This window comes from Eulemur rufifrons, chromosome 7, assembly GCF_041146395.1.
Source record: "Eulemur rufifrons isolate Redbay chromosome 7, OSU_ERuf_1, whole genome shotgun sequence".
NCBI classification, from domain to species: domain Eukaryota; kingdom Metazoa; phylum Chordata; class Mammalia; order Primates; family Lemuridae; genus Eulemur; species Eulemur rufifrons.
The window spans coordinates 188437981-188453874 of NC_090989.1; the positions used below are offsets into that span (position 1 = coordinate 188437981).

At 50.4% G+C, this 15894-nt stretch overlaps 1 protein-coding gene across 1 annotated transcript; it reads right to left on the minus strand.

Moving 5' to 3' along the window:
- Nucleotides 1-18: 18 nt before the first annotated feature.
- Nucleotides 19-6557, minus strand: PRRT3 (proline rich transmembrane protein 3). The gene is made up of 5 exons (XM_069473882.1): nucleotides 6471-6557; nucleotides 3109-4176; nucleotides 2750-2905; nucleotides 258-2162; nucleotides 19-189 (listed from the first exon to the last, which is right to left on the minus strand). Exons 2-4 carry the CDS (start codon nucleotides 4118-4120, stop codon nucleotides 388-390), a joined length of 2943 nt encoding a protein of 980 aa, XP_069329983.1. The 5' UTR covers nucleotides 4121-4176; nucleotides 6471-6557; the 3' UTR covers nucleotides 19-189; nucleotides 258-387.
- Between the last annotated feature and the right edge of the window lie 9337 nt (nucleotides 6558-15894).

Genomic DNA, 15894 nt, shown 5'->3' on the forward strand with positions numbered 1-15894 from the left:
GCCAGAGCGAGGCATGAGCCAAGTCCTAAGGGTTTATTTCTTTGGCACAGAGAGGAGAGTCACGGACACGTGAGGCCCATCTCTCCCCATTGGAGAGTCTGGGGCACCTGCTCCCAGTTTCCCATGCCCAAATCCATGCACATCCACCCTGTATTCCGCGTAAACCACGACCTTTGTGCAAAATACCGGCTGAAAAAAATAGGGTATTAAAAAAACAAAGACAAAAAACGGGGCGTGGTGGTAGGGTAGGTTCACACCCAGCTGTCCCCGGGGACTGGGCAGTCAGGCAGAGGCCCGGGAATGCCAGTTTTGCAAACGCTCAACTGTCCCAGTCGGCCATGTCATGTGGGCATCCAGGGCAGGGTCCCAGTCCTGCGTTAGGACCCTTCAGAGCTCGATGGTATCGCTGGAGGCGCTGCGGGAGTCCCCAGACTTGCAGCGAGGCTGGACGTCGCCCTGGGGTTCCCCGGGCTGAGCAGGGGTAGTATCAGGGGCTGGGGTCGGGGCAGGCAGTAGCTGCACGGTGCTGGGCAGCTCATCTAGCGGTAGACTGTCCACCGACGACAGCCCATGGCGCCACGGGTTCCAACTGATCTTGAGGGAGCCCCTGGAGAAGCTGTCCAGGGAGCTGCCAGACGCCGCCGCAGCCCCTCCGTCGGGCTCGTCCACCACGTGCTGTGGGACCGGGCCGCGCACGCGCACGTCGCTGAGTGACCTGCAGCGGCTGCGGAGGAGCGAAGACCCCGCGCCGTCGAGTTCGGCGTCGGGATGGCTGCCCCGGCGCGGCCGCAGAGCGCCCCCAGGCGGCGGGGAGGCCAGGCCGCTCAGGCCGCAGCGCCGGAAAACGCTGTCTCGCACCAAGTGCTCTCGGAAGAGCGCGGCGTCGATGCTGCTGCTCAGGTTGATGGGCGACGGCGGCCGCAGATCCAGGTCGCTCAGCGACGGCGCCGGCCCCACGCTGCTGCGGGACAGTCCCGGGCCACCCTGGGGGCCGCGACCCAGCGACGCAGCCGAGCCCCAGGCGCCTGAACTGGGCGTGGCCAGCTGCCCACTCTCCGCCGGGTTGCGGATGAGGCTCTTGCTGATATCCAAGCCACCTGCGCCAACGCCACTGGACCCCGCGTAGCAGTTATTGGGGCGCTCTGGCACCTCGCTCTTGCCTGACGGCGCGGGACACGCCAGGCGCAGCAGCTTTGCCCAGCAAGCGTGCTCCGTAGGCGGCCTGGGTCGCACGGCAGCCAAAGCGGCCAATGCCAGGGCGAGTGCCCATGTCAGCTCCAGTAGGCGCAGCCAGAAGTGGACGCCCCACCAGGCCCAGGAGAAGCGGCCCACCCGGCCTGGGCCCGGGTACAGCCAGAGCGCGGCCGCCAGCTGCAAGCCGCTGGCCAGCAGCCCCAGAGCGCCCGCCACGGCCAGTAGCCGCGGGCCCGGGCTGGCATCCCAGCCCCTCGACCCATCCAGCAGGCGGCGACGGCACAGGCAGAGCGTGCCCAGAGCCACCGCCGCGCCCCAGGCGCAGGACAAGCCCTGCGCCAGGAGGTTGAGCGCAGGCCTAGCCGACAGCAGGTCTGCAGCTAGCAACCCCACGCCGTGCGCCAGCGCCAAGGCTCCCAGCAGGAGCGGGTTCTGCAGCGGCTGTGGCAGCCCTGCGCCCAAGCCGAGCAGGGTCAGGGCTGCCAGCGCCGTGAGTAGCAAGGGAAAGGGCAGGTTGTAGAGCACCAGGCCGGCGCGTACGGCCAGCCGCGCCTGTGAGCCGTAGGGGTCGGTGAGCATGTAGGCGGACCGCAGCCCCGAAGCTACTAGCACCAGCACCGCGGCCACTAGTGCCAGCCGGGGCCCCGAGGGGGCTGCTGCCAGCGCAGCCAGTGCCAACAACGCGGGCAGCAGAAAGAGCACCCCCACCCCATAGACGTGCAGCTCCCAGGAAAAGCTCAGCACCCGCCGCAGGGGTCCCCAGCGCAACGGGGGTGCGGTGGCGTTGGCTGGGGGGCTAGAGGCTGGGGCTGAAGCCATGGAGCTGGCTGAGGGTTCTGGAGGGGGAGGCTGGCCCAGGGCTCGCTGCGTGGTAACTCGAATGAGGCCCCGGCGTGATGTTGAGGGGGCCTGGACTGGGGGTGCTGGGGGATGGCTTTGGGGGCGCCCAGGCCACTCTTCGGCTTCATCTGCAATAATAACAATATTAAAATAGCCCCTTGAAAAGAGTTTTTGATTTTCCATCATTCTCTAGTGTGGCTGGCAAGTTATTTAACTTTTCTCAGCACATGTGCGAAATGGAGATAACTGCACCTACCTGATTAGGTTGTGGAGGGGATGAAATGTTTAGCATGGTGCCCCACACCCAATAAGAGCTAAATGGATGTGAGCTATCATTTTTATTAATGATCCTATCAGGGAAGTAGTACCTCGGCAGTTCCCTACATGTGCTGCATATTAGAATCACCTGGAGGCTAAGGAATTGGAATTTCTTGGGATGTGGCCATTCCCCAGAGTTGGAGAATCACTGCACTAAATATATCCATGTTACATATAAGAACATTCTGGCCCCAAAAGGGCAAATGACTTTTCCCAGAGTACCCAGTGAGTATTAGTTTATTATCCTAAATTATTTGAAGGAGGTCCTGGCCAATTCCTTTAAGCACGTGCTTGTCCCCTTTCACTCCCCACCCTCTACCCTCCATATATACTTCACACAGGTTCTTAGTTATTGGACAGAGTACTCCCTCTCCCCAACCCCCAGCCATGCCCTCACCTGGCTGCAGGACCCTCACAGGGCTCTCTGTTTGGTTTGTAGCTGGGCCAGGGTCCGAGGGACCAGGGATCAGGGACTTGGGGGTGCCTGGGGCCTCCACTGCTCCTCTCACCCGCTGGGGGGAGATGGGGTCTGCTCCATTCATCTCTGCTATCTCTGAAATGACAAAAGCAGTCATTGCCTTGCCGGACCCTCCTGCGGTCCTTAAAATCCAATCCCTCAGAGCAGAGGGACAGTCACCTTCATTTGCCAGAATGAGAAAAATGAGACCCAGAAGGACCCAGACAACTGATGCACCCAGCTGCCCTGGAACATTGCACCTTCCCAGCCCTGCTCAGCACCCTCACTTTCATACTCACCTGGCTTGGGCTGCCCATCCGGAGCCTCTGAGATGGGAGGACCTGTGGGCTGGGGTCCTGACGAATCCTTAACATCAGGGAGGCCAGCCTGCTTGGGCGGGGGACCTGGGGAGCTGACTTCCCAGGCCTCCCCAGCTCCAGCTGTTTTGGGGGGCTCCACTGGCAGCTCCTCAGCAGGAGGAAGGCTTCTGGCCACCGGCAAGTCTGGCTGAGCCCCAGGCTCCTGAGAGGATGCCCCCTCAACTGCAGATACCGTACCAGCATCGGGGGCTGCTGGATACTGCTGGGTGAACAGGGGGCCTTGTGCTGCCTGCTGGAAGTCCTCCTCCTGCCCGCCCTGTTCTTCCAGCATCGGCCTCTTGACAGTGCCTGAGTGGGGCACAAGAGTGTGGGGAGGGCCCTGGTGGCCAGAGTGAGAAGTGTGTGGGACTCTGGTCTTGGCTTTAGCCGTCAGACCCTCATCTCTAGGTGGTCGCTGTCCTGCTTGGCCTCCAGGCTCCAGGGCAGGGGGAACTGTGGCCGCCCTGAGTTGAAGCCTGGGAGTTGTGGGGATGACAGTGAGATGGGGGCGGGCCACTGCTTGTGGGGCCAGTGCTTCTTGCTCCAGAGGCTCCTGTGAGTCCAGAGGTCCTGTCCATCCCTGGGAGCTTGGTCCTCGAGCCATCTGGAGGTCATCAGTTATTGGGAGTCGTTCTCTCTGAGCCCCAGGGGCTGCTTTGGGCCCATGCAGGGCTGGGCCAAGGGCAGAGTCTGCAGGCTTTGCAGACATCTCTTCAGCAGGGGCATGGGGGACATCAGAGTTCCAGGGGCTCTCATCTCTGGGGTTATCCCAGAAGAAGTCAAACAACTCGGGCTCTGAGCCCATAGGGCCCTTCGGATGTGCTCTTGGGATCAGGTAGGTTTCTGAGTGCTCAAGTGGCTTGGGAAGGCCCCTGTTCAGGGCAGGGCCAGCCCCCAGGGATGGCAACAGCAACAAGAGGCCACACACACGACCCCATGGGCTGGGGGCCATGGTCTACACCGATGCCTGGGCCGAGAGCCCTAACTTCCAGTCCTCACTGGATGAGCCTAAAAAAAAGGAGAAGGGGATGACATGTCAGGGTTGGGGGCTTCCATGGCTTCCCCAAGGGGCTGGTGGAAAGAAAGAAGAGTGACACTGGACAGCAGCTTCCCCCCTGCTTTTAAAACTACATCTATGATCATGCCACTTTCCCTGCTTCAAAACCTTCAGTGACTCCCCAGTGCCCCCAGGAGAGAACATAAGCTCCTTTCCTGGTCTTCAAGGCCATGGCCACACCAGGCTGCTCACCTGTCCACCGAAACCCAGTGGACTGTCCAACTCCCCATGCCTTTGCGCTGCTGTTCCCTATACTGAGAACACCCTCTCCCTTCTCCTTCACTTGCTGAAATCCTATTCTTGAAGGCCCAGTTCAAATACGAGAGCAGTGGAGAGGGAGAGGAACACGCACCTGCCTTTCAGGAGGGACCTAAGTTTGAATTCCAGCTTTGCCATTTCCTTGGTGAGTTACTTTCCCTTTTTGCATCATGGTTTTCCCATCAGTAAAATGGGATAATGAGAATATCTGATCCAAGGAGGTCTTATAAGACATAAGTAACAAAACACACATGGGCCAGGTCCACACCAGGAGTTTAATCAGCACTGGAGCTGTTGTACTTTTCCCTTGTACTTTCCCTCCTGCTGAATAAGGAGCCAGGCATTTGAAGATTTGGGGGAAAGGTATTTGGCAGAGGGAACAACAAGTGCAAAGGCCATGGAGCAGTCATGAGCTAGGTGAGTTCAAGAACTAAGAACACTAGTGCGGCTGGAGCACCGCAAACAGAGAAAGTAGTGGGAGATGAAATCAGGAAGTCAGAGGCTGGAGCACAAGGAGACTTGCATGCCACAATGAGGCACCTGGATTTTATTCTACATGCCACAGGAAGCCACTGGAGATGGAAAACATGGAATGACAAGGTCTGATTAGTGTTTCAAAAAGGGGAGAGAGAGGCCAGTGCAAACACCCAGGTAAGATATGATGGTGGCTCGTTTCAGCTTAGACATTCCTCTGCCAGGAAGCCTTTCTCCCCTAACCCTCCTGGGCACTGGTCACCCTGGTCACATGTGTAATAACCTCCTGTCTCCTCCACTGGCCTGGGGCTCCTGCCTCTTTCATTTCAAACCTCCACCCCCCTGCATATATGTGGCCCCATGTGGACATTCCCTAAAGCTTCCTGTGCTAGAGAGTCCTTAAGTGGGCCAGGGAGGCAGGAAGTGGCCCCCATAGCCAGGAGAGGGGGCACAGTGGCTGTGAGAGCTGAGGCCTGGGTGTGTTTAGGGGCAGAGGCCCTGCTCTTTTCCTCTCTGGGAAGCAGCTGGCCTCAAAGCTTCCTGGCTTGTGACCCCTGGTGGCTCACAGGCACCTTGAGAAGCCACTGAAAACTCCAGGTGCTCTCCCCAGGAAAATGTGCAAGCTCACATTGTGGACAATTTCAAGGGGTTCCAAGGCCTCTTAGGACCATCCCCTCAACCCGAGTTTAAACTCTGCCTTAAAGCCTTGTTAGTTCATTTCTCAAACATTCGCCCAGCCTCATGGTCTGCTCCTGGCCCAGGCTAGGTGCTGGGAACCCATAAAGAGGCCTCAGCTCTAGGGTTGGGAGCTGGAGTGAGCTGAGAGGGAAGGACTGAGAGGCCCCTAACAGTGCTCCAGTGTTGACCTCTTACCAGGTTAGGCTCCTGTGCTAATCTTAGCTACATGCCATTGGACCCTCCCAATACAAGCAGGTGTGAGTATACCCAATTTCACAGGGGAGGAAGCTGGGGTTCAGAGAGGTTGAGCAACTCGCCCATGGTCACACAGCCAGCTGAGTGGACACACTAGAGGGGATGTGAAGCCCACAGAGGTTCATCTTGCGGGGCGGGGGGAGGGGGCGAAAAGCCTTGCAGACGAGATGGTTGAGTTGGGCCTTCAATGATAAACATGCCATCTGCCCACACTCGGTCCAGGAGATGTGGGCACCTGCGGACAAGGCGGAGGCTTGCCCAGCCCCGGGATCCCACTGCTGGAGAGATTTTGGGGGTTGGGGGATTTCTTTGCCGCAGGGACTGGGGAGAGGCTGGCCTGGGGGGAGGGCGAGGGCTGCCGCAGGGCAGCCTCCAGGAGCCGGTCCATCTCGGGTTACCTCTCATCCTCCTCCTCCTCCTCCTCCTCCGTCTCCTCTCTCCCTGGCTCCGCGCCTTCCCGCAGTGTCCCAGGTGGGGGTGGGAGCCGTGCAGGCCTTGTCGCCCGCGCCCGCAAAGTGGGAGCAGGCCATGCTCCCCGCCTGGGTCCCGCCATCGCCCCCTCCCTCGGCCGGCTGCTCACCTGGGCGCCGCGGCCCCCGCGTTCACCTTGCGCGCGTCCCTGCAGCCGCTCGCCGCGCCGCATCCTCCGCGATGCTCAGACTTAGCTAACAGAGCCCGGCGCTGCCGATCGCCGAGCCCGCCCACAGGAGCGCCAGCCCCGCTTAACTCTTTCCCTGGGGGTGGACTCTTCCAGTCCGGACCTCCTCTCGCTGAGTCTCAGGGCTAAGAGCGGAGCCGAGGTCATCTCCGAGGGACGTGGAAATCCCTTCTGCAGCATCCCTGAACAAGGGCAGCCAGTCTCTGCTTGCATACCTCACCGGACGGGAAGCTCGCTTCCTTTATATCCATATACCTATATTCTTTTACCTAAATCCTACCTACATACAGCTTGGCGTGTATTCTTTAGACATTTTTCGATGCACAGTTACACATACATATTAAACAGAAATGAGATCATACTGTACATGCTATTTCTGTAATTTGTCTTATTTTCTCTTCACTTCACAATATATCCTGGCACACTTTCCTTGTAAGTATGTACAGATCTTCCTCATTTCTTATATCCGTTGTTGAGAATTCCAGCATATTGTCAGCTGGTTATTTTTCTTTTTCCTGTGCCCTGTGGTTGGACACAGGTTGTTTCTAGGCTTTTGCTAGCAGGAGTAATGGGGCAGGGCCATTCTCACATAGACGTCTTTGTGCGCAGGCCATAGTGTACCTATTAGATAATTTCCTAGCTGAGGCATGGTAAGATCTATGGGTCTGCACATTTTCAGGTCTGATAGACACTGTCAAAACGCCCCAGTCCCTCTTTGAACAACTTCTGACATACTAAATGGCCGTCTTTAGGTTCAATCCATTAAGGGAAATCCACACAAGGAATACATGTGGTCATTAGAAATGATGTAGAATCTTCAACGGCACTGAGAAATTTCCCATGTAGATTGTAATTTAAGTTTTAGTCCTTTGAATTATAGCAATAATATATGCTGATTATCTCAATTTACACAACACGGAAATCTTCAAAGAACAAGTTAATTTGTCTTACTCTTGGCCTCTCCTCTGCCTCCCAGATGTACCCACTGTTAACATCATACTGTTTCCTTTGCTTATAAAAATATATATGTGGACGCATATTTTTTACAAAAATGGGATCACATTATGCGTATGATTCTGTAACACTGTTTTGCCCTAAAAGATATATATGTTGGAAACATTTTGAAGACCATACATATTAGAGAGGCGCTCTCCTTTCAACCAGCTGCACAGGATTGCATGTGTGACTGCATCGTCAGGCATACCAACATTCCCGGTATTCCCCTATTGATGGATAATCCGGTGGTTTACGGTTTTTTTTTTCTGCTGGAAACAATACTGGGGTAAACATTCTGATATACCAAGATGTACACTCTTACACACTGATACTCTAAATTCTCTCAGATAATTATTTGTATGATCCCATTTTGTTACTATATATCTATTTATCCATTCATTCTATACCTAAATATTAGAAGGTAAACTGTGGCTTATGTGATTTTTACCTAATTTGGCTTTTGCTGTTTACTAATATTCTATACACCATGTATTTCTTTTGCGATCAGAAGTAAGAATAATAAATATCATCTAAAAAAAAACCAAAATTCTTTGCAGGGTTCAGCAGAAATCTCCCTCCCAGTGATTTCCCCCCTCTGGCTCTCACAGAAAAGCAATACTCAGCCCCCAGCTGTGTCTGACATGCTGCAGTTTGAAGAGTGTTCAGTCCCTAATGGCTGGAAAATGGTGGAGTCTGCTCCCAGCTCCACTGACTCTGAGAGCGAGTGCAGGCTTTTCCCATTCACCATATCATTTGACCAGTTCTACTGTTTTCCTTGTTGGAGCCTCTTCAGAATTGTAACGGTATCATTTATTTCTCTTCAGTCTTCTTCCTCCAGGCCAAAGTTTTTCAGCCTTTCCTTTTAGGCCAGTATTCTTGGTTCTCACCATTGTGGCACTTCTCCTGTTTGCTTCCCACCAGCTCAGCAATATCTCCCTTAGAGTGTGACCCTTGGAAATGAACCCAGCTGGAGTTGAGAATAAAGATGAATTTTCACCTCCCCTTTCCTAGATTCTACTCCTCCATTAATATGACCTCACACTGAATTAACCTTTCTGGCAGCCACATTGCTTTGTTACCCAATTGATTTACAACTAGGTCTTCCCATCTCTTTGTGTGCAGTTGGTTTCTTGACCCTCAGTGTAGGATTCTATTAATACATTTGTTGTTTATTTTATCTTGTTAGATACAGTTGTTCTAATCTTTTTTTTTTTTAGAGACAGGGTCTCGATCTGTCACCCAGACTGGAGTGCAGTGGCACGATCATAGCCCATTGCAGCCTTGAAATCCTGGGCTCAAGCCATCCTCCTGCCTCAGCCTTCCACAGTTGTTCTAATCTTGTGAGAAGTTATCTGGATCCTATTTTACGTATAATAGATAATTGGTATTTTGCGAGATGGTCCAATGTCCAATTTTCTTCCTGACAGCATCCTAATTTCCTTTGGGGCATCTACCTCTTTTCCCCTGTGGGCAGTTTTGGTGGGAAGCAGTCCTAGGGGCCCACTACTAAACCCAAGGCATCCAGGTCCCTTCTCTCACTGCACCTTGTGAACTCCCTGGTGAGCCTCCTTTGGAGACGTTGAGATTTCCACAGCAGGCTCAGAGCTGGCCTTGTTCCCTTCCTCAGTTTCTCCTGAGGAAGGCTGGTGTGTGCCTCACACCCAATCCACATGGGACCATCCGGCAGCTCGCTGGCTGTCCTCTTTGAAGCCAGGAGCTCCCATCCCATCGTGTTTCCAAACCACCAACTGGCAGGGTTTCTGAGATGCCAGACAAAGCAAGACTGATTAGGATCCCTTTGGCCAGAGGCCAAGATGCAAGCTGATCCTATGGAAAGAGAAGACTGGCTGGGGTGGAGGTGAGTGAGTGGGGAACATGAGGCGCCAGGTGTAGGTGGGGAGTATCTCGGCCCCAGAAGGAGCTCTCAGTACCCTCCTGGATACTCTGGGATGGTGGGTTAGATAGGTGGGGGGTGATTCCAAGTATACAAGGGGTGGTCGATGTTTCCTGTTTACCAAGCACTTAGTCTGTCAAGAGCTATGCTACACATCGTACTTGTGTTATTCTTTTGAAGTCCTCACAACAACCTTACATATTATGTTCTTCATTTTACAGCTTGCCAGCTGAAGCTCAGAGAGGTTAAATAACTTGTTAAAGGCCATGCAGCAACCTAGAGGCCAAGCCACAAGTCTGACTTCAGAACCAGTGCTCTTAATAGTGATGACATCCTCCTGCCCCTCTGGAAGAACCTCAGAGAGGAGAGAAGGGGAGATGGAAACCCCAGAGCTTCCAGGTAGCCCCTGCTGTGCTAGGAGTTAATTGAGTCTATGAAAATTGGCCCTCCAATTTGGATCTATGTTGAAAGGACTTCAAACCAACAGAACTAAGGAGTTGGTAGGAGCTCCGACTAGAAAGTATCTTGGAAGTTCCCAAGGAAAGAGGGAGAGAAGAAAAAGGCAAAGGAGATATGGCTGGCAATGATGAATTCTTCTGCTTAGACAATATCCAGGATAGTTGGCTGGCATTTTCATTCTGGCTGGTCCCTCTGGCAGGCATGAGCAAATAAACAAAAGGCAGAACAGGTGGGAGATGGAGCAGGCTGGTGAACCTTGTCTGTGTTTTGTTCACTATCCTGAACTCTGAGGGGACAGGAAATTATATTCTTTTATTGAACTGGACAAATTAAACCTTAAGGGTTCCTGGAGTCTTAACCGTTTCTCAGATTTTAGCCTCCACCAATACCAACTAAACAAACCTGATCTTTTAAAAAAGTTTTCTTTTTTGGTTATAAATCTGATATCTCCTTTAAAATCAATGGTTCCTTTTTTTTCTTTTACTTTTTTTGAGACAGGGTCTCGCTGTGTTGCCCAGGCTAGAGTGCAGTGGCATCATCATAGCTCACTGCAGCCTCAAACTCCTGGGCTCAAGTGATCCTCCTTCCTCAGCCTCCTGAGTAGCTGGGTCTACAGGCTTGTGCCACCATGCCCGGCTATCAACAGTTCCTTACCCCATTCCTTCTCAATCCCAATTCCTGCTTCCTAGAGGCAATTATTTTCAGCTTGTCCTGGTATTTCTGGTTATTTCTCCTGGTATTTATATCTATTTTCTAAGCATCAGATTTATATTACTAATGTTATTTTTCAGTTTTTAATTTTATCTATTAATTACTATGACTACAAAGATTAAGCTCACATTACTTTTCATATTTTCCTGTACTGTTTTCGTATCATTATTCTGCATTTACAATACCAGAACTGTGAAACAATTATTCAAGCTGGTGATTACAATTCCTTTCCTAGACATTTTGTCTTTCCTGCGGTAAGTACTGCTTCATTTTTCATTTGCTTAATTTTCTAGGCATCCATCCCTAATTCATTCCTCTTAATCTTTAAGTGAAAAACAATCTGAAGGTTTGGTTTCCCATTCAGATAAGAATATTTTCAGGCCGGGCGCGGTGGCTCACGCCTGTAATCCTAGCACTCTGGGAGGCCGAGGCGGGTGGATCGCTCGAGGTCAGGAGTTCAAGACCAGCCTGAGCAATGAGCGAGACCTCGTCTCTACTAAAAATAGAAAGAAATTATCTGGCCAACTAAAATATATATAGAAAAAAAAATTAGCCGGGCATGGTGGCGCATGCCTGTAGTCCCAGCTACTCGGGAGGCTGAGGCAGTAGGATTGCTTAAGCCCAGGCGTTTGAGGTTGCTGTGAGCTAGGCTGACGCCACGGCACTCACTCTAGCCTGGGCAACAAAGCGACACTCTGTCTCAAAAAAAAAAAAGAATATTTTCAGAGATTCACAGATTCTACAGAAAAAACAAACATGGTTTCTTCAACAAATGAATGGCTGGGAAAAAAAAAGGAGGAGGGAGGGGAAATTGTTATAACAGATTTACAAGACACAGCAAGCAAATGCCGCGTGGGGGCCTTGTTGAGATCCTCATTCAAATCCACTGTAAAACAGACATTTTAAGACAATTGGGGAAATCTGAACATGGATTAGGTCTTAGGACATATTAAGGAATAAGCATGTTAGTATCAGGTGAGATACTGGCCCATGGGTTATGTTTCAAAAATTCCTTATCTGTTAGAGATACTTACTAAAATATTTGTATAAAATGATATATCTGGGATTTAATTTTTTTTTGAGATAAGGTCTCATTCTGTTGTCCAAGCTAGTGTGCAGTGGTGTCATCATAGCTCACTGCAACCCCAAACTCAAGTGAGCCTCATGCCTCAGCTTCCCAAGTAGCTGGGACTACAGGTATGTGCCACCACTCCCAGCTAATTTTTTCTTATTTTTTGTAGAGATGGGGCCTCACTATGTTGCTCAGCTGGTCTCAAACTCCTGGCCTTAAGTGATCTTCCCACCTTGGCTGGATTTACTTTTAAAATATTTCAACCCCTCAAAAAAAAATGGGTTTGGGAGACACACTTAAAAATACTGGCAAAATGCTGATAATTATTGAAGCAAGGTGATGGGCACATGGGATTTCATTATACTATCCTCTTCACTCTTGTGTATGTTTGAAATTTTTCATAATAAAACATTATAAATGAAAAAGATTCACAAAGAAACAGGAGAAAGGAAAAGGTTGCACAGGGCTGGCTCACCTGTTCTGTGAGCGGGTCGCAGAAATAAAACATTTTATTTATGAGGTACTTGCCCATCTTGGAAGGGGCACTGCTACTGGACCCAGGTTTCTGAGCTCCGCTGATCTTCCTAGGCTGACCCAGTGAGGTAGAGGAGCTGAGAGAGTTGAAGAGGAGATGGGGAGGTCGGGGCCAGGGTGGGAGCAGGGCCAGCAGGAGGGGTGGTAGGGCTGGAGGCTACAGTGCATGAGGCTTGGGAACACGCTGGCTGACCCCCTGGCAGTTGCAGGTATCTCTCCAATACCTTCCATTCATAGTCTGGGATAGCTTACAAGAGCCTCTCCTGGCCATGATCACCAGAGACCTTGATGCCAGCTGCTGAGGGTTTATTTATGGTCATTCCCTGCTCCTCCTGCCTTATTTAAACAGCTTTGAGATTGGATCCACATACCGTAAGTCACCTATTTGAAGTGTACTATTCAGTGGTTTTGAGTATATCAGTTGGGTGACGATCACCACATTCAGTTTTAGAACATTTTCATTACCTCAGGGAGAAACCCACACCCACGAGCAAGCACTTCCTATTCTTCTTCCTCTAAGCCCTGCAACCATAAATCTGTCTTCTTTTTCTATGGATTTACCTGTTCTGGACATTTCATTAAAAATGGGAACATACATGTGGTCTATTGAGATTGGATTCTTTCACTTAGTGTAATGTTTCAAGGTTCATCTGTGTTGTAGCATCAGTATTTCATTCATCAATGAATGATACTCCATTGTATGGATATACCATATTTTACTTATCCATTCATTAGCTGATGGACATTTGGACTGTTTTCCACTTTGTGGCTATTATAAATAAAGCTGCTATGAATATTCGTGTGTAAGTTTTTGTGTGGACACATCTTTTCATTTCTCCTGGGTATGTAGTATATTTATCTAGGAGTGGAATGCTGGGTTATATGGAAATTCATGTTTAAACTCTGAGGACCAGCCAGATTTTTCCAAAGCGGCTGCACCATATGGTCCCGTTTTTACAGATGGGGAGACTGAAGCCCAGGGAAGGGAAGTGCCATATGCAAAGCCACGCAGCTGAGTGTGAGAAAGCAGAAGCTAATCACCTACATGGCCTCAATGTCATGCCCCTCTCTGACCTCACTACCGTCTCACTCTCACTGCAGCACTCTCCATACCCACTTCTGCCCCTCCATGTCATTTTCTGCTCAGCAGCAGGTCCCTTCACGTCAGTTCCTGCAAAAGCTCCTTGCTGTCACCGTCAGGATCTAGTTCTGCCTCTGAGGGATGACTTACAAGCTCCTCTGCCATCCGGCCCTACTGCTGCCTCCTTACATCTGTTTTCTGAGGCAACTTTATTGAGCTATATTCACGTACCAAGCTATTCAGCCATTAGAGTGTACCATCCACCACTCATCAATGTCTCTTTATATTCTACATTTCAGCATCATGCAGGTCTCGTTTCAGTTCCGTGAAAACACCCACCACCTTTGCTTTTGGGACTTTGCACACACTATTTCCTCTGCCTGGCATAGTCTTTCCTTGTGTATTTCTCTGGCAAATACCGTGTGACCCACATCTTAATTGAGATGACACTTCCGCCGGGAAGCCTTCCCTGACCATGCAGATTAGTTAGATGACCTGCAGGATGTTTCTACAGCCTCCCAAGGATCGTCCCTGTCATGGCATGTAACACATAAGTCTGAGTTAGTTACTTACTTGATTGATTGATTGATTGAGACAGAGTCTTGCTCTGTCACCCTGGGTAGGGTGAAGTGGCATCATCATGGCTCACTGCAACCTCAAACTCCTGGGCACAAAGGATCTTCCTGTCTTGGCCTCCGCAGTAGCTGGGACTACAGGTGTATGCCACCACACCCGGCCAATTTTTCTATTTTTAGTAGAGATGGGGTCTTACTCTTGCTCAGGCTGGTCTTGAACTCCTGAGCTCAAGCGATCCTCCTGCCTTGGGCTCTGTGCCTGGCGCAAGTCTGAGCTTTTAAGGTCTGTGAGTGTATTTTGTTCGTGTGCAGTGCCTGGTAACAAACATTCACTATTTGTTGAATGAACAGAAAGATCTGAAAATATCTAGTATGGCACTGAGCACATTGTAGAAAACCAGTAAATGTCTGCAGACTGCATTACCTCCAAGAACAGGGGCAGTGCTTGCTTTTGGGGACATTCCAGACAGTTTGGGTGATCAAAGGCTAAAACAGTATTGTTTTTTCTGATCTGGTACCCATGCCACTTTCTTTTTATCTTTTTTTGAGAGACAGGATGTCACTCTGTTGCCCAGACTAGAGTGCTGTGGCTTAATCATAGCTTACTGTAATCTCCAACTCCTGGGCTCAAGCAATCCTCCTGGCTCAGCCTACCAAGTAGCTAGGAATACAGGAATGCACCACCCCACATGGCTAATTTTTAAATTTTTTTGTAGAGAGAAGGGCTCACTATGGTGCCCAGGGTGGTCTTCAACTCCTGGCATCGAGCGATCCTCCTACCTTGCCCTCCCAAAGTGCTGGGACTACAGGTGTGAGCCATTGCACCTGGCCCACCTGGCCCAAATTTTTACTTTTTGTAGAGACAGGGTCTCACTATGTTGCCCAGACTGGTCTCAAACTCCTGGCCTCAAGTGATCCTCCCACTTTGGGCTCTGAAAATGCTGGGTTTACAAGTGTGAGCCACTATGCCTGGCCCTATGCCACTTTCTTCTGGCAACAGTATCCCACCCCAGTTTTCCTTTGGGGAATCACTCCTATCCTACCTCAGTCCTTGCAGTTTATTTAGGAGAGGCTAAGCAGTTCCTGGAATTTGCACACGACCCAGATCAATTAGATACAATCATGAGTTTTGCTAGAATTTTTTTAAAAAGGGCTTTTTCTTTTCACTGGGGATACTAAGCTGATGTCTTCATGAGAAGACAGATTGCCCAAGAAGAGAAAAAAGCAGACTTGGGAAGCAACTGAGTCCTGATGACATCATTTGAGGCCCTGGATTCAGCTGTGCCTGAAGCCAACTGACCCAGTGGACATTTTGTTAATAGCTGAGTCAATTTACATTCCTTTTTAATTGCTTCAGTCAGGTTGAGTTCGATTTCTGTCACCTGCAACTGCAATATTCGTAACCCAGTTAGTGATACTCGTCTTTCACATACACACATGCCCATCATATACCTTAAAGACCAGAGGAACTGAGCTGACTTTTGCCCTAAGTGTAGGTTTACCTACTGTCCTCAAATCTAGGTTGGCATTATTCTTTTTTTCTCCAATCTACCTCAGAGAAAGAATAAGTTGTCATTTTTCTGAGTTGTGTTATGTAGCTTTCCTTGCGTGTTACTTTTTATATCATGATCATTAAGTGGACATTTATGGTGTTCTAGTTTCAGGTGATAAATCCAGGTTGACGGAAAAGGTAAAATGCTCATTTATAGCCTGGCCCAAACTGAACTCCAAGAAACACATACACAAGCACTGCCCCTGAACCTGTGTGCTGGTTCTGGGAGGAGCCTACTAAAACAAACTTGCCTTTCCCCTTTAATCTGCTGGAGCCAAAGACACGTGTGTGCATTTGCCACTACTATGATGGGTCAGAAAGTCTCACACACACATTAACCACCCAACTTTGCTACACAGGAAGAAGACAAACCTTGTATGGGTGAAGAGGCAGACTTGAATGTTCTGATGCACAGGAACAAGGGTGATATCACTCAGTCACCAATTTACTAGTTGTATTCCTGCCCAATCTG

Bases quoted from the DNA above. Each gene is read 5' to 3' on its own strand.
- PRRT3 (XM_069473882.1), bottom strand. From the start codon at position 4,120: ATGGCCCCCAGCCCATGGGGTCGTGTGTGTGGCCTCTTGTTGCTGTTG. The intron at 2,906-3,108 runs GTGAGTATGAAA...TTGTCATTTCAG, and splicing joins GGATGGGCAGCCCAAGCCAG to AGATAGCAGAGATGAATGGA. The intron at 2,163-2,749 runs GTGAGGGCATGG...TTATTATTGCAG, and splicing joins TGTGAGGGTCCTGCAGCCAG to ATGAAGCCGAAGAGTGGCCT.